General features: G+C 45.3%; 2 protein-coding genes across 2 annotated transcripts; one reads left to right on the forward strand and one right to left on the reverse strand.

Moving 5' to 3' along the window:
* Positions 1-548: 548 nt before the first annotated feature.
* On the reverse strand, positions 549-1,035 carry LOC148453360 (histone H2A type 1). The gene has a single exon (XM_088462185.1). It carries the CDS (start codon positions 994-996, stop codon positions 604-606), a length of 393 nt encoding a protein of 130 aa, XP_088318311.1. The 5' UTR covers positions 997-1,035; the 3' UTR covers positions 549-603.
* Positions 1,036-1,313: 278 nt separating this feature from the next.
* Positions 1,314-1,936, forward strand: LOC148453361 (histone H2B 1.1-like). The gene has a single exon (XM_088462186.1). It carries the CDS (start codon positions 1,349-1,351, stop codon positions 1,727-1,729), a length of 381 nt encoding a protein of 126 aa, XP_088318312.1. The 5' UTR covers positions 1,314-1,348; the 3' UTR covers positions 1,730-1,936.
* Positions 1,937-18,591: the final 16,655 nt, after the last annotated feature.

Raw genomic sequence — 18,591 nt, forward strand, 5'->3', positions numbered from 1 at the left:
TCAAACGGTTACTTAAAACCAGTCAGTGTAGGGGGAATGAATACATCTTCCAATCAGCGTACAACATAATGTAGAGGTAGAATTGCTATAAGACATTCCCTGATCCCATTGTTTTGCCTGAATTTTCTTCTTTAAAATATGGACACGACCATTGCCGACAGGGCGTAAATCCATCGGCAGGAAAGCTCCCCGCAAGCAGCTGGCAACTAAAGCTGCTCCTTAAGTAGCCGCATAGCTAGCAGCGCCGCGGTATTCTGTAGTACCCGCATCTTCCTGCCAGCCTGTCGCTGCCTTGGACAACCAATCAGCTCCTGTCATTTTAGACAGTTTGAAAAATGAGTTAAGAGCTGATTGGTTGGTACTTTTTCTCTCTCCAAACTTTGATAAATCTCCCCCTAAAGCTCTTCAGAGCCTGCTAGAGTGTTATGGTATCAACTCCACCCCCTCTTGATCTATGCGGTTTGTAGTGAGCTCAGTGCACTAAATTATAAATCTTAAATCGGGCTCATATACTCGCATTGGAAATCAGCTCTTCAGGGACGGGTTGGGTGGCTCTGAAAAGAGCCTTTGTGTTATGGTGGGAACAAATATCTAGCAGTAACTTTACTTGCTCTTAGCGGACTTGTGGCTCTCGGTCTTCTTGGGCAGCAGTACAGCCTGGATGTTCGGCAGGACGCCTCCCTGGGCGATAGTCACCCCACCGAGCAACTTGTTTAGTTCTTCGTCATTGCGCACAGCCAACTGTAGGTGGCGGGGGATGATGCGAGTCTTCTTGTTATCTCGGGCGGCGTTTCCGGCAAGTTCTAGAATCTCAGCCGTCAGATACTCGAGCACTGCGGCCAGATACACTGGGGCTCCGGCTCCCACACGCTCAGCATAGTTTCCCTTCCTCAGTAGACGGTGGACGCGACCTACCGGAAATTGGAGTCCGGCCCGAGATGAACGAGTCTTAGCCTTTGCCCTGGTCTTACCGCCTTGTTTCCCTCTTCCAGACATGCTCGAGCCACACAGATACAAAGTTATACACGCTATAAAGATGAGGTAATGGGTCTATAACGTCGCCCTCCTCCTTACCTATATATACTAATATTGTATCCTGTACTTGCTCTGTGATTGGTTAGCTTACACGGCAACCAATGCAGCACAAGTTCATGCACTGACCAATCAACAAATGTAGGGTGGGGTTATGATGCCGTTCAACATCACATGATACGTCTACCCAATAGTGCAGTCTGCAGGGGTGAAGCCTCATTTGCATGAGTTGTCAATAAATAGAGCAGTTTCTGGGCGTTGATGGTCACATTTGTATTTTCTTGCTTTCTAAAGCTGTAGAGAGAGTTCATTGATAATGCCTGATCCAGCCAAATCTGCTCCGGCGGCTAAGAAAGGCTCAAAGAAAGCGGTGACTAAGACCCAGAAGAAAGATGGGAAGAAGCGTAGGAAGACCAGGAAGGAGAGTTACGCCATTTACGTCTACAAGGTGCTGAAGCAGGTGCATCCTGATACTGGCATCTCCTCTAAGGCTATGGGTATCATGAACTCTTTTGTGAATGATATTTTTGAACGCATTGCAGGGGAAGCTTCCCGCCTGGCTCATTACAACAAGCGCTCCACCATCACTTCCCGGGAGATCCAAACCGCTGTACGTCTGCTGCTGCCGGGAGAGTTGGCCAAGCACGCCGTGTCTGAGGGCACCAAGGCCGTCACCAAATACACCAGCGCCAAGTGATCTGCTTTCCTTCTCCCTCCCACATCAACACAAAGGCTCTTTTAAGAGCCACCCACCTCCTCTCTAATCGAGCTGTAGCTATTGCTGTGACCCCTGTACTGGGCTGATAGGAACGTGCTGTTTTCGATTCTTCTATGTTTTAACTTATATTTGATCAAAAAAATTGATATGGCGATTCCACTCATGTACATTCTGTATCCTTTATGTAGGTGTTGGTGCTCAGCTAGAACAGTTATTGAATTTTTGCTTTTTAATCTGTCGGAAATTGAACATTGGCAGCAGCAGCGACCTCATGTGGTCACTGGAGGAATAGTGGTTAAGTTAAAACTTCGTTTATAGTCTCATCTGCACTATCTGTCCCCAGTATTATACTAGTACAGCTTTAATGTCAGCTGAGTTCAATAAAGCTTTAGATTATCCCCTTCATTTGCCAATAATTGGAGGTGGGAGACTCATTTAATTAAAACCACAAACTATTGTTAGTTCATTTTATTTAAATACATATAAAGATTTATACAATCTACTTTTAATGTCTATACCTCACAGTGTGCTGATGGTTATCCTTATAAAGTGCACAATGCTTCCAAAGTTTCTGAGCATAGGGACGCTCGCTGCTACCCTCATATCTGTCCAGCGTAAACATCAGTAATATTGATGCAGATCGGGCAGCCATGCATCATACTGTAGTTGGCAAGTCTGACCAGCAGCAAACACAGCAGCTCTCATGCTGCGTAGGAGATCACAATGGATAATTTATGCACACCGCTGAAACAGGTAGACACCTGTGTTTACTTAACAACCCCCAGTTACCTCCCCCAAACCCTGGCTACCTGGCACTCACTTTGCAAATGTAATTATCGCTAAAAGATCGCTGCGTGTGCATCTTGCATACACGTACAACGGCAAACAATCGCTCAATCTGCGTAAATATCGGCATTGCCTACTTCTCTGAATCAGGCCCACTGTGCAAGGTAAAGTGGATTTAAGCAAGTTCATCTGTGCTGTCTGAATCATCTAAAGAGGCTTACATGTAATACATTCCTGATTTAAAGTGCTAAAGCATATACTGGAAATTGGTTTAAAATCCTGACAGGAAGTACCCAAGCATCATAAACCTTACCTGACATAAAGAATACCACAAAGTCTTTTGACTCATCCGGTTCCTCAGCTTCCTCAAAAATAAGCCCAAAAACAAACACCAATTTAAAAAAAAAAAGCAAGTTAGAAAAAACACCCCAATTCTACTTGTTATCAGCGGAATTGGCAACAATGGGCCTGGCCAGCAAGGAACATTTTGAGAACAAGACCTGAACTGGGACCCCAGCCCATGATGGCAAAACTGAGTTGTGATCCCGAGTGCTGGGAGTCTGCAGAGAATCTCCAGGCTGGTAATGAGACCTGGGATAGGAATTTATGTATTGATTACAAGTTTTTTTTTAACATGTCAACATTCTGACCGAACAGGATGACTAGGAGTTACAGATCTTGGATTTGTTCAGAGACTGTAACCTAACAGAGTCCTCTGACTTTGCTGCTGTGTGTACTAACCAGATGTGGGATTAGATTATGCTTGAGATCTGCATATCTGGCAGAAGAGTAAACAGAGTGTTAAGGAGATCAGGGCAGTGCTCCAGCGTTCTTGAGATAGGACATTTGCACTGTACTTCAGTGGGGTAGGCAGCTTTTGATGTGAGGGGCAGCAAAGAGGCAAAAACAAAAGGCCCCCGGGCATTTAAATATGAAAATATCAAAATGTAAATACATTATTTCCAGCCAAACTGCACCACTAATTACACCTAGCAATACAATAAAACACATATACTACAGCAATCTTAAACATTACAGCAATACCCCAACCTCTCACTGAAATCTTTTATAGCAACCCCCATATTATACCAATACCCCCATAGGCGCACATTGCTTATTTCATTAGTCTTTTCACTGCTTATGGTAGTGTGTAGCACTACTTTGATGCTACATATTATACTGCCTCCACAAATTCCTTCTCTGGTGTACATCCATTCATCTGTATGTGAAAGGACTGAGATCCCACTTTCAGCATTGTCTTTAGAGGCCACCATCAGGGAGGTGTAGGTTATCCGTCTCAATATGGCCTTCTATGTGACTGATTCTGCATCTATGTACACAAACACCATCAGCGACATGCCCGTAGTACTCCCATAGGACATAACATCTCTATGCGTCTGACTAGCTTTCCTTGGTGCACCTTAGTAAATCTTCAAGTTTATTCGAGTAAAAAGACTGATTGAGTCGGGAGCCAAGCAAAAAGAGAAAACGGGTCAACCATGGACAAACCATGCTGCAATGTAAGGGGTACAAATACATGTTATTTACATGCAGTGGTAATACTGGCTGCTTATGCAACACAGATGGCAGACATCTTTATTTCACACTGCAATTTATTTTTGTGTTAGGGCACACCCCTCCTTAATTTAAATTACTGCACCTTTTAAATTTGCCGCCACCAACCACCACCACCACCCTTCCCTACAGCACAGAATGGTTCTACCAAAGTGAAAAGTTACTTCCTCCTTTAGCTTGGCTCCCAACTCAGTATCAGCACCAAAGTGCCCAGGTTTCCAGCTCCTACTTCTGTACCACATGATATTCCCAGTGTCCCACTATGGGCTGTATTTACTACAATCCGCAGATTGTAGTGTGATATTACTGACTGAATTCGCATCACAGGGATTTACTACAAATCCCTTGCAGGGACAGAGCTTGCGAGAAACCTCTGTCCCTGCAAATCCCCTTTGGAGCCTTATCCCGGTATTTTCGCAAAAAATACAGATTAAGTACCCGCGCATGCGTCGACCGGTCGCCGCTGCTCCCCCCCCGGCGCTAAGCTTGACCCCCCTCTCCCTTAATTACACTTACCTGCATGCTCCATACCTCCACTCAGGTGATCTCCCATACTGCACTGGGACCCGATCACCTGATGACCGGGCAGCAGTGCACTATGGGAGACCAGCTGACCGGAGGGGAGTCATCACCGAAGGCCCGATCACCGGTCCCTGGAGTCAGGAAAGGTTTTTTTTTTTTTTGTTGTTTTTTTTTCTTTTTTTGTTTTTTTTTTCTTTTTTTTCTTTTTTTTACAGTAATCAGCTTGCGGTCTGTTTAGACCACACAGCTGATTACATGGACCGACTCCCGTCTCTTCTCTCCCAGTTAGAGCAGGCCAGGAGTCCGATAACCCGGGGAGACCCTGGATAACGCCACCTCCAGGTGGCGTTATTATCACAGGGCTTTCCCCGATATTTTTTCACATTTTATTTTTAGTAACTTTGGTCGATCACATTTCCCATTACAGTTATGGGAAATGCGATCTGCTTTACTAAAAATAAGTGATACTTAGGGGTTGGAGTAGAATTTTACAAATTCTACTCCAATTGCCCTGTAATAACTATAGGTGATGGTAAAATAATGTGAAATGGGTGTGAAAACACCCTTTTTCACTTTTAGTCAAAATAATGTTAATAAATAGAGCCTTATGAGAGAATGATTTATCGTAAATACAAATATTTCATTTTATATCTCTCACATATATCATCTCTTTTATATTTTAGCTGTTTTAGGGTAAGTAGTCAGTAAAAGAGCAGCTCAGCCATAGCGGTGTAAGCAATAAAAGCTCCATGTTATTGCAGCTGTCTAAAAAGAATTCTTCTTACAAGAGAAAAAAAACCCTTTATTATGCAATCATTGCCTTTACCTCATTAAATAATCTCAACCAATAAAAATAGAGAGGAATTTGATAAGCAGAGAATAACAACTTCCACTGGACATAAGAATATTGTCTGGGTGATGCAGTATCCAAAGTGCCGTACATCTGGCTCACTGTATCTGTCCTTCTCAATATAGTCCTTGTACACACAGGTCACTGCTTATGTGTAGTTATATGTAATATTGGTGTGGCAGCGGTAATGAGAGAGCCTCCCGTAGTGTTGGCTTCCACCCTCCTGAAGAAATACTCCTGTACAAAAGAGAAAAGAGTCACATTAGTTACCTTCATTATGCCTCACAGATATTAGAACGGAATCGGTATGATTCACCCAACAGCGGCTGCCCGACATGGGAGAAAATCCTGATCGTCCCAAAGGTAAGTATTCACTAACCTAAATCCCTACCCCCAGTGCCTAACCCTAATCCCCCCCTCTAAGTGCCTAAACCTAACCCCCCCCCCTAAACCTATGTCCCCCGGAGGGGGTGCCTAACCCTAAGTCCCCCCGGGAGCCCTAAACCTAAACCCGGGCTCCCCGCACTCGGCATCACTTTGATCGGGATGCCGGTCTCCCGGCGTCGGTAAAATGACAGATGTCGCCTGTCATTTAACCCTCGCCGGGATAAAGCAGTCGGGAAGCCGGCTGTCGGGATTAGGTCCGCCGGCTTCCCGACTGCATACCATTAGAACAAGGTGTGGAGCTAATAAAAAAATATATTAAATAAGATTATAGAACACTGGTAGGGCAGTAAGTGTCATGGCCACATTCATAATAATGCTGCTGATATACGCACACACACACACACACACACAGTACTCTTAGGCAGGTGTTGAAAAAAATGCTGCAAAGTAAGAATGCTTTAAAAAAAAATAGAAGTGTTAATAGTTTATCTATCAATTTACAAAATGCAAAGTGAATGAACAGAAGAGAAATCTAAATCAAATCAATATTTGGTGTGACCACCCTTTGCCTTCAACACAGCATTAATTCTTCTAGGTACACTTGCACACAGTTTTTGAAGGAAATCGGCAGGGAGGTTGTTCCAAACACCTTGGAGAACTATCCACATATCTTCTGTGGATGTAAGCTTCCTCAAATCCTTTTGCCTCTTCGTGTAATCCCCGACTCGATGATATGGCCCCCACAGAGCCCTGAACTCAACATCATCACTTCCAGGACTCCTTGTTCTTCTTTACGCTGAAGATAGTACTTTATGACATTGGCTGTATGTTTGGGGTCATTGTCCTGCTGCAGAATAAATTTGGAGCCAATCAGAGGCCTTCCTGATGGTATTTAATGATGGATAAGTACCTGCCTGTATTTCTCAGTACTGAGGATACAATTAATTCTGAACAAATCCCCAATTCCTTTTGCTGAAATGTAGCCCCAAATTTGATAGGAACCTCCAACCATGCTTCACTGTTGCCTGTAGACACTCATTATTGTACCGCTCTCCAGCCCTTCAGCTCAGAACTGGCAAAAACCAGTGGGACCCAGGTACACCCATCTACTGTTTGGAGAAGTCTGGCCAGAAGGTGTCTTCATGGAAGAATTGCGGCCAAGAGCCATACCTTCGACGTGGGAACAAAGCCAAGCGATTCAGATATGCAGAAATTTTAAGAAATATATTTGGCTGTAATAGAAGACAGTTTCTTCACCGTACAATAATGAGTGTCTGGAGGCAGTGCAGTGAAGCATGGTGGAGGTTCCTTGCAAGTTTGGGGCTGCATTTCAGCTAAAGGAGTAGGGGATTTGGTGAGGATTAATTGTGTCCTCAGTGCTGAGATATTCAGTATAAAGAAGAACAAGGAGTCCTGGAAGTGATGATATGGCCCTGATATAATCATCATAGAATCGGTCTGGGATTACATGAACAGACGAAACTTCTGTGGCTGTAGGCTTGCTCAGATCCTTCTGTGGTTAGTTCTCCAAGATGTTTGGAACAAAGGCCCTGCCGAGTCCCTTCAAAAACTGTGTGCATTTTTTCCACACCTGCCTAAAACTTAAGCTCAATACTGTGTATATATATATATACATATATATATATATATATATATATATATATATATTTCAAACAAAGGTTTTTGGACCATGTATGTCACGCCGAAATAGCTGTAAGGCTGAAGGCTGCGTGTTCCCGCTGAGGATGACAGACTGGCAGTTTGCTTGACCACCCTGGCTTACTTGTGCTAAGTACTCATTATACTGTCATACCTCCTCATGATTTATGGGTTAACACAATCTATGTAGGCATTTTTTTCCATGCTGCTAAGTGTTCCATAAAAACCTCTTTTTTGCATTTAAAGCGAATGTGCTGGCTCTTTGTTTGAACTCTAAAGAATACATTTATAAGCCATGCACTCCAATAATTGTGCAGCTGGGTTCTGTAATATAAAAAAATGTATATATATATACAGTCAGGTCTATAAATATTGGGACATTGACAGAATTTTCATATTTTGGCCTCTATTCACCACCACAATGGTTTTGAAATGAAACAAACAAGATGTGCTTTAACTGCAGACTTTCAGATTTAATTTGAGGGTAATTACATCCAAATCGGGTGAACGGTGTAGGAATTACAACGGTTTCTATATGTGCCTCCCACTTTTTAAGGGGCCAAAAGTAATGGGACTATCAACTCAAAAGCTATTTCATGGGCAGGTGTGAGCTATTCCCTTGTTATTTCATTATCAATTAAGCAGGTAAAAGGTCTGGAGTTGATTCTAGGTGTGACATTTGCATTTGGAATCAGTTGCTGTCAACTCTCAATATGAGATCCAAAGAGCTGTCACTATCAATGAAGCAAGCCATCATTAGGCTGAAAAATCAAAACAAACCCATCAGAGAGATAGCAAAAACATTAGGTGTGGCCAAATCAACTGTTTGGAACATTCTTAAAAAGAAAGAACGCACCGGAGACCACGGAAGACCACGGATACAACTGCGGTGGATGACAAAATAATTATTTCCCTGGTGAAGAAAATCCCCTTCACAACAGTTAGCCAAATCAAGAACACTCTCCAGGAGGTAGATGTATATGTGTCAAAGTCAACAATCAAGAGAAGACTTCACAAGAGTGAATATAGAGGGTTCACCACAAGATGCAAACCATTGGTGAGCCACAAAAACAGGAAGACCAGATTAGAGTTTGTCAAACAACATCTAAAAAAGCCATTACAGTTCTGGAACAACATCCTATTGACAGATGAGACAAAGATCAACTTGTACCAGAGTGATGGGAAGAGAAGAGAAGGAAAGGAACTGCTCATGATCCAAAACATACCACCTCATCGGTGAAGCATGGTGGTAGTAGTGTCATGGCGTGGGCATGTATGGCTGCCAATGGAACTGGTTCCCTTGTATTTATTGATGATGTGACTGCTGACAAAAGCAGCAGAATGAATTTTGAAGTGTTTCCGGCAATATTATATACTCATATTCAGTCAAATGCTTCAGAACTCATTGGACAGTGCTTCACAGTGCAGATGGACAATGACCCGAAGCATACTGCAAAAGCAACCAAAGAGTTTTTTAAGGCTAAAAAGTGGAATGTTATGCAATGGCCAAGTCAATCCCCTGACCTGAATCCGATTGAGCATGCATTTCACTTGATGAAGACAAAACTGAAGGGAAAATGCCCCAAGAACAAGCACGAACTGAAGACATCTGCAGTAGAGGCCTGGCAGAGCATCACCAGGGATGAAACCCAGCGTCTGGTGATGTCTATGCGTTCCACACTTCAGGCTATAATTGCCTGCAAAGGATTTGCAACAAAGTATTAAAAAGTGAAAGTTAGATTTAGGATTGTTTAGTTTGTCCCATTACTTTTGGCCCCTTAAAAAGTGGGAGGCACATATAGAAACCGTTGTAATTCCTACACCGTTCACCTGATTTGGATGTAATTACCCTCAAATTAAATCTGAAAGTCTGCAGTTAAATCAAATCTTCTTTGTTTCATTTCAAAGCCATTGCGGTGGTGAATAGAAGACAAAATATGAAAATTCTGTCAATGTCCCAATATTTATGGACCTGACTGTATATATATACACACACACACACACACGATTTCTAGCCCCCCACAATATATTTAACATATTGTGTTTTTTACAATTGATATTAAAATATTACTGTTAAGAACATGTCTTGACACTTACTTCCCTACCAGTTTTCTATAACCTTAGCTAATATAGGGTTTATTAGTGCTGTTCCACATCTTTTTCTTTTTTGGTTTGAGTTTGTGAAAAATCCAATCTAAATTCCAAATTTGGAACTATCTGATGTATTCCTAGTTTTTATTATATGTTTTTACACATGGGTGTTTATTCACTTTTATTATATATTATAAAATATATTAGCACTGAGGAATGATTTTCTTTTAAGTTTACAGATAATGACTCATTCACATCAGACCCAGCCTCACTGGTGCTTATTGTCTAATGTCCATATCTCACACAAACAACACAGACATTTAGGTCCATTTTTCAGTAGACAATTAAGCTACCAATATTTTATGTTGGACACTAAAGAAAACCAGGGCACCCGCAGGAAACCCACACAAACACCGGGAAACCACAAGTGCCACATCGATAGTGACCGAATCAATAGAAAGTCACTGCTAACCAGTGTGCCATCCTCTTTGCTCAGCAGAAGGTCTACCAGACAAAAGCCATCATAAACTCCACTAAGTAGCCCAGTTCAGCTCCGTACAGTTCCTGGTCACCGCTCAGTGATCATTATGGCTATGTATTTATTAACATTTACTTATATAGCACCAGCAAACACTGTTGTGCTTTATAATTGGCATCTGTATACTGTATGCAGACAATATTTACACAGCCTCTATGAGACAGGAAATGGAAGAATAGTGGACTTCCCCCTCCCCTAAGGAGTTGGACACAGTGCCCTTCATTAATTTTGTTATGGGCAAAATCATTCTTTGCAACCCACAGCATTACTTGAACAGGGGGATCAAGTGCACAATTTGGTGGCTTCCATCCACAGGTCACAAATGTGTCATACTTAGAAAGCCACAGCTGGCTAATAAACAGTGCACCAGAACATGTTTTCTGTCCTGAGGAGAAGGTACAATCTCCCCACTCCTTAACAACCCACAGGATACAGTCTGTTACTACACAGCAGTGGCCGGCACTATGGTCTCCACACTGGCTCTTTACATGCAGCAGATAAGTCTCCAGAAATCCTGGAACAGGTTCTCTTGGTCAGTACTCAAATGTCATTGGTCTATCTTCCAGGACAAATGCCTTTCTATTTTTCAGGTGAATGGAGTTGTCTCATGGTATATTGGGGGGGATTCTTCGTAGCTAGAGCCTGGCAAATGACCAAAACCAGTAGAAGAGGAGGGGCCAACTTTTTTCCAGTGTGCTGCATACAGAGTGGAGCTTCCACACTGTCTGTACCCACCTACAGGCACCGGTGCAGAGGATTTACTGAGTGTAACATTCTGTGATCTCCCCTGATATCACGTCTCATGGAACTTGGATCTAAGGTTTATACTGGGAAACACTATGGGGCTGAGCAGGTCACAAAATAAGCAAAATTCACACAAAAATATCATATTTCATTTATTTTGCATGTGGAAAATGTATTTAATAAAGCATGCACCCAAAAACAATGTATATCCTGAAAAACCGAGAAGGCAGTCATCAGCGTCACACCAGTGTGTTCACATCCAGCCAATCTCAAGCAGTCAGCTAGTGCTAGGTGTATGACACCACCTGCTGCATTTACGGTCGCAGGCTGGAATCACCATCGATGATGGTGGACGGCGCCGGGCTTCAGCTTACTTAGGCTGGCTAGCTTGTGAGCCCAGGACACTGCAGATCCTTGACTAGCCACTCTCTGAAAATATGCTATGGCAGCCACCCCTGCACCGCCCCTTAAATGCCTCTGCCTGTCAATCAGGCAGAGGCATTCAAGGGTTTGCATGCGACTACTCAGGACCCATTCTGCACACTCGCAGAATGGGTCATGCGCAGATTCCAGATAGTCGTGAATCTGCAATCAGCAGTGACCTTGCGTTCACAGCTGAATCAGGCCCAGAGTTTGGTGATGACACTTTCTGTTACCAGTATGCCAGATTTGAACTAGAAATCTAAAATATTTTATTGGCTACATAATATTTTTCTCTGTTTAACAAAAAAGAAGATTTATGTGCTTACCTATTAAATCATTTTCTTCGATTCCATAGGGAACACAGGCTCTACACTGGGTACAGGTTGGTGGGATGGAGTGTGGACACCACACAGTTAACTTTGTCAGACAAAGCCCAGGCTCCCCCCCTCCCCCTATACCCCACCCCCAGACACAGGCATTTCAGTTAACAAGCCTAAGGGCAAGGAGCGAGAAGGAAGACCGGCACACACTCAAGTCCAAGCACACAAGAAATGTGAAAAGAAGAAACGAAGCAGAGCAAAGCTCCGCAAGCCACGTCCGTCAGGGTGGGCGTCCTGTGTCCCATATGGAATCGAAGAAAAGGATTTAACAGGTAATCACATAAATCTCTTTCTTCTTCCTCCATAGGGGACATAGGCTCTATGCTGGGACATCCCAAAGCTAATCTCCTAAGGGAGGGAATGCTCCTAGGCTGCGCTGTGGACTCTCCGCCCAAAAGCCACACCATGGGTGGTGAATGTATCACGACGTTCCCATCGACCAGGTTGAATGAGCCTTCACTACAGACGGTGCAGGAAGATCTGACGCAGCATAAGCGTGGCGATTAGTCCATCCGGAAACCTGGAAAGCAGGAAACACAATATCTTGATTGATGTGAAACCTGAAAACAACCTTAGGAAGGTAACATAGTCGGGTCCGAAGGACAGCTCTGTCCTGGTGAAAGATTAGAAACGTAGAGTGACAGGACAAAACTCTCAAGTCCGACACCCATCGGCAAGAACCTATAGCAAGGAGAAAGACAGACTTCCAGGTCCACCGTGTCCAAGGGCTCAAAGGGCGAAGACTGAACGGCCCTAAGAACCAGACACAAATTCTAAGAAGCCACCGGCAGTACAAACGGGAGTTGTACGTGGAGGACACCTTGAAGAAAGGTCTGATCAACCTGTCTGAAAGAGGACTGAAAGAGCTGAAACCTGCACTTTTAATGAAGCAAGGCGGGAGGCCCAAATCCAGCCCGTCTGCAAAAAGGAGAGAACCAGAGAGAGTCAGAATGACCTTAAGATTCCTAGCCGAACACCAGTCAAAGTAAGTCCTCCAAACCCGATGGTAAATCCTACCTGAAGAGGGCTTACGGGCATTGAGCATAGTGTTAATGACTGACCTGGAGAACCCCTTAGTCTCAAGAGCCACCCTGTCAAAGCAAGACAGGCCAGATCCGGATGAAAGCACGGGTCCTGAGAGAGAAGATCTGAGCACAGAGGAGCTTCGACAGAAAGGCCCTGTAGATCTGCATATCACACCCTCCGCGGCCAATCAGGAGCCACTAGGATCACCGTGCCACCTTCAAACTTTAATTTGCAGAGGACCCGCAGAAATAGAGAGATTGGAGGGAAGATGTGCAGTAGCGGAAAGGTCCACCGAACCGCCAGAGCATTCACCAGAAAGGCTGCAGGATATCTGGTGCGAGAGCAGTACTTCAGAACTTGGTGACTGTGTCAAGACGCCATCATGTTGATGTCCAGCAAGACCCAGCGAAAAACCAAGAGAAGAAAGACGTCCGGATGTAGGGCCCACTCGCCCGAATGAACGTCCTGGCGGCTTAGGAAGTCCACTTCCCAATTTTGCACTCCGGGAATGTAAACCGCCGACAGGGATGGAAGATGCCTTTTCGCCCAAAGAAGAATGCGCCTGACCTCCCTCATGGCAGCACGATTGCTAGTACCGGCCTGATGGGGTATGTAAGCAACAGCCATCGACTTGTCACACTATACCTGGACAGAGCGACTCGCAGTAGAGGCAAAGCTCAACACAGGGCCCTGTAAACCGCTTGGAGCTCCAGAAAGTTGATCAGCAAACGGATCTCCTGAGCCTACCTTTGACCCTGGAAGGTCTGCCGACAGGAAACCGCCCCCCCACCCCCGAAAACTTGCGTCGGTTGTAAGAAGGACCCAGTCCTAAATCCATAAGGGACAACCTATGGTCAGATTGGACCCCTGGAGTCACCACAAGAGAGAGTGACGTACCTCCTGAGAGAGAACAATCGTCTGGGACCTGAGATGTAGATGGGATTTGTCCCACCGGGCTTGAGTCTCCAATTGGAGAGGCCAGGAACATAACTGGGCATACTCCACCGTGTCAAAGGTAGAGACCGGAGAGCTCAGAATCTGCATGCAAGAGTAAAATGACACCCGGCGGTGATGCAGAAACAAACAAATCTTGGCTTGTAAGTCCTGAACCTTGTCTGCCGGGAGGAGCACCCGCTGAGTCCTTGAGTCCAGCAAGGCTCCTAAATGCACCATTTCCTGAGAGGGAGTTAGAGAGGATTTCTTCCAATTGATGACCCATCCGTGAGGCTGGAGAAGATTCACCGTGATTCAAATGTGCTCCCTGAGAACCTCCTGAGCCTGGGCCAGAAGAAGGCAGTCGTCCAAGTAGGGAAATATCGGATTCCCCTGTTCCGAAGATGAGCCACCATGAACTTCGTGAAGAAACGAGGAGCCGTGGAAAATTGCAAAGTCCGAAATTGGAAATGATCCTCCTGGGCCACCAACCTGAGGAATCGCTGATTATGGAGAAGGATGGGGACATGTAAATAGGCATCCTGGATGTCTAAGGAGGCCATGAAGTTCCCCGGCTCCATGGCCAGAATAATGGTAAAAAGCGATTCCATTCAGAACTTGGGAATCCTCAAGAACCTATTGAGAGACTTCAGGTTTAGAATCGGTCGGAATAACCCGTTCAACTTGCGAACCATAAATAGACTGGCATAGAAGCCCGTGCCCCGCTGAGACGCGGGAAACGGAACAATGACCTTGCAGGCCAGAAGAGAGCGAACGTACTCCCTCGAGTACGTTCTTCTGCCTTCTTCTGATCCAAAGAAAGATCTGTGGGAAAAAAAAAAAAAAAAAAAAAACTGGGTTAGAGGATACTCTCGAAAAGTCAATGCATAGCCCTGGGAGACCTCCCCTCTTACCCAGGCATCCTCCGAATTCATCTTCCAAATTTCGGGAAAAAAAAAAAAAGAAGGTTTAGAAAAAAAGGTTTAGAATCCTTGGCAGAGGAACCCTGGGACCTAGAAAACAACAAACCCTTGGCTTTACCCTGCGGACAAAAGGACCTAAATTAGAAGATTGCGACCTAGAAGCGGCCCCAGAAGGGAGAAAGGCAGTCTTAGATTCCGCCACTTTAACTGCGATTTTATCCAATTCTGGACCAAAGTGAACATTCCCCGAAAAGGGCAGAGCCTCAAGTGCCTTTTGAGAATCAGAATCTGCATGCCAGTAACGAAGCCAGAGAGCTCTCCTAGCTGACACTGAAGAGGCCGAAACCTTGGAAGTTAGTATCCCAGTGTCTATAGTTACCTCCAAAAGATAAGAAGCAGTCTCCCGGACATGCTCCACGAGAGACAAAATAACATTCCTGTTGGTACCTAAAGTAAGGCCATCCTCCAGGGCATCTGCCCAGCGACAAATGGCCTTGGAAACCCAGGTAGATGCAAGAGCCGGGCGAGCTACTGTACCCTCTTTAGAGTAAATAGACTTAAGGATCCGACGGATAGGAAGTTGGAGACTTATCTTAAGTGATGCACTGTTCATAAGAGGAAGACTGATATTCTTAACTAGGTGGGCAGCTTGCGCATCAACCGGGGGAGGAGACTCACATTTAGCCCGACCGGCTCCCGGCAGAGGATAAAAAGTAGGAATGTGCTTAGAAACTAGGAAGCGCCTATTAGGGTGGGACCAAGCCTCCACCAAAAGGTCCTCAAGCTGCGCTGAAAAAAGAAATTCTGAAACAGCCTTTTATGTTTAAACACTGGAGCAATGGACACAGGAGCCGGCTCCGCATCCATGATTAGCAAAACTAATTTAACTGCTTTGATCAAGGAAACCACTTCTAAAACTACTTCTACCTGCGGCTGGGAATCCACATCAGAGGCAACAGATCCTCCTGGTCGGAGGGAACATCAGTCAGATTCAATATCAGACAATGGTGTAGAGCGGTCGCTCTTAGCAGACCTACGCATAGAAGCGCGCTCACTGTCCAGCATCTGTTTGAAGGACTCGGACACCTGCGGTAATCACCGAAACTGACTGCATAAAGGACTACATACATGGAGGCTCCATAGCGAAAGGCAGCAAAGGGGATGGCATCACATTAGAAATCTGGGCCACACCTGAAGGGCCACCAGCAGGGTGGGCAACCACAGGGGCTGAGAGCATATCCACTACCTGTAGCATTACCTGGGATAACGAGGAAATCCAAGCCGGTTCCTAGCTAGCAGGCGCAGCTGGAGGGGTCTCGTGCTGTGAAGTATTAAAACAGCGAACACAGAGACCATCGTGGTCCAGAACCTGTGAAGAAAACACATCCGTACAAGCCCTGCAATTACCCAGCATAAAAGCACCTACCTCCTTGGGAGCTTTACCCCTGGAAGACATTGAACAGAAATCCAAGGAGAACCCCACACACCAGAGCCAGAACTGAGATGTGCAAATTAGGGCAGAGAATGTAAATGCACCACAGATAGACAAATAAGTGGGGCTATGCAGAGGCTGACTATGCAAAGTACATTAACAGTCAAACATACAGAAACATTCAATGCAATATAAGGCAGTAAGCGCTCAACAAACCAGCCCCAAACGGGGAGGAAAGAGAAATATGCATAACCTGACCACTGAGGGTGAAGAATACAGGGAGACCGGGAGCCTGCACACCCCAGACACTAGCTGAACTGCAGACACTCAGAAAAAGGCTGCCCAGCATCTGTGAGGAGGGAAAAGAAGGAGGAATGACCCTGGATCAGACACTTATGAAGGAGCGTCCGGGGGCAGCGGAGGAGCCAGCGGGGAGAGCTGGCAAAAGGTAGCCTCTGCTCAGCGCCCTGCTGGACTAGTGGGGATGCGGAGAGGACTTGGGTCCCCACTGCCAGTGTCTCCCATACCAGCGGTAAGAAGCAGGGAGCCGCATTTACCTCTCCCCGGCTGCGAGCGCTCACTGAGACTGGAGCTCCGGCCAAGGACACTAGCCCAGTCACCGGCACTGGGATGATTGAGCAGCAGCGTAAGCATCCTCCAGGACGCCAAGCGCTGCACTCTCATTGTAAAATAAATAAAAATGAAATAAAAGCTGTAAACACAGCTGACACTGTGTGCCTGTCTACATAAAAAACCATTGTGGTGGTGAATAGAGGCCAAAATCTGAAAATTCTGTCAATGTCCCAATATTTATGGACCTGACAGATTGTATGTATGTATGTATGTATGTATGTATGTATGTATGTATATATATTAGGGGTGTGCACCGGCCACTTTTCGTGTTTTGTGTTTTGGTTTTGGATCTGGATCTTTCTTCGTGTTTTGGATCTGGATTGGTTTTGCCAAAACCACCCTTCGGTGTTTTGGGTTCTGGGTTTTGTGTTTTGGATCTGTATTTTTTTTTTAAAAAAAGCATAAAAACAGCTTAAATCACAGAATTTGTGGGTTTTTCTGCTCCTATGCAATTATTAACCTCAATAACCTTCATTTCCACTCATTTCCAGTCTATTCTGAACACCTCACACCTCACAATATTGTTTTTATGGCCAAAAGATTACACCAAGGTAGCTGGATGACTATGCTAAGCGACACGAGTGGGCGGCACAAACACGTGACCCATCTAGGCGTGAAACTGCAGTGGCAGACAGGATGGCAGTTTGAAAAACTAGGCCCCAAACTGTACATAATGCAAAGAAAAAAAAGAGGTGCAAGATGGAATTGTCCTTGGGCCCTCCCACCCACCCTTATGTTGTATAAACAGGACATGCACACTTTAACAAACCAATCATTTCAGCGCCAGGGTCTGCCACACAACTGTGGCTGAAATGATTGGTTCGTTTGGGCCCCCACAAAACAAGCTGGCAATTAATGTGTCCCTGCACAAACTGGCTCTATGGAGGCAAGATGTCATCCTCATCCTCCTCATCCACCGATTCCTCACCCTCTTCAGTGTGTACATCCTCATCCTCACAAAGTATTAACTCGTCCCCACTTGAATCCACCACCACAGGTCCCTCTGTACCTTCTGGAGGCTGGTCTCCCTGGAAGAGCTGATAATTCATTTTGATGAACATCATCTTCTCCACATTCTGTGGAAGCAACCTCCTACGCCTTTCGCTGACAAGGTTCCCGGCTGCACTAAACACTCTTTCGGAGTACACACCGGAGGGGGGGCAACTCAGGTAAAATAGAGCCAGTTTGTACAGGGGCCTCCAAATTGCCTCTTTTTCCTGCCAGTACAGGTATGGACTGTCTGACATGCCTACTTGGATGCTGTCACCGATGTAATCCTCCACCATTCTGTCAATGGTGACAGTATCATATGCAGTGACAGTAGACATGTCAGAAATTGTTGCCAGGTCCTTCAGTCCGGACCAGATGTCCAAACTTGGTCCTGCCTGCCCTGCATCACCGCCAGCGGGTTGCTTAGGATACCTAAGTTTTTTCCTGGCAGCCCCAGTTGCAGGAGAAAATGAAGAAGGAGCCGTTGACGTGTCACGTTCCGCTTCAGCTGACAGTGTGTTCACCAGCAGGTCTTTGCACCTCTGCAGGCTTGTGTCGGCCGGAAAGAGAGACACCACATAGGCTTTAAACCTAGGATCGAGCACGGTGGCCAAAACGTAGTGGTCTGATTTCAACAGATTGACCACCCTGGAATCCTGGCAAAGCGAATGAAGGGCTTCATCCACAAGTCCCACATGCTGAGCGGAATCGCTCCGTCTTAGCTCCTCCTTCACTTTCTCCAGCTGCTTCTGCAAAAGCCTGATGAGGGGAATGACCTGACTCAAGCTGGCAGTGTCTGAACTGACTTCACGTGTGGCAAGTTCGAAGGGCTGGAGAACCTTGCACAACACGGAAATCATTCTCCACTGCGCTTGAGTCAGGTGCATACCCCCTCCTTTGCCTATGTCATAGGTGGATGTATAGGCTTGTATGGCCTTTTGCTGCTCCT

Source organism: Taudactylus pleione, unplaced genomic scaffold, assembly GCF_031769625.1.
Source record: "Taudactylus pleione unplaced genomic scaffold, aTauple2 ptg001161l, whole genome shotgun sequence".
Lineage (NCBI taxonomy): Eukaryota > Metazoa > Chordata > Amphibia > Anura > Myobatrachidae > Taudactylus > Taudactylus pleione.

Coding starts and splice junctions, on each gene's coding strand:
- LOC148453360 (XM_088462185.1), bottom strand. CDS start 996: ATGTCTGGAAGAGGGAAACAAGGCGGTAAGACCAGGGCAAAGGCTAAG.
- LOC148453361 (XM_088462186.1), top strand. CDS start 1,349: ATGCCTGATCCAGCCAAATCTGCTCCGGCGGCTAAGAAAGGCTCAAAG.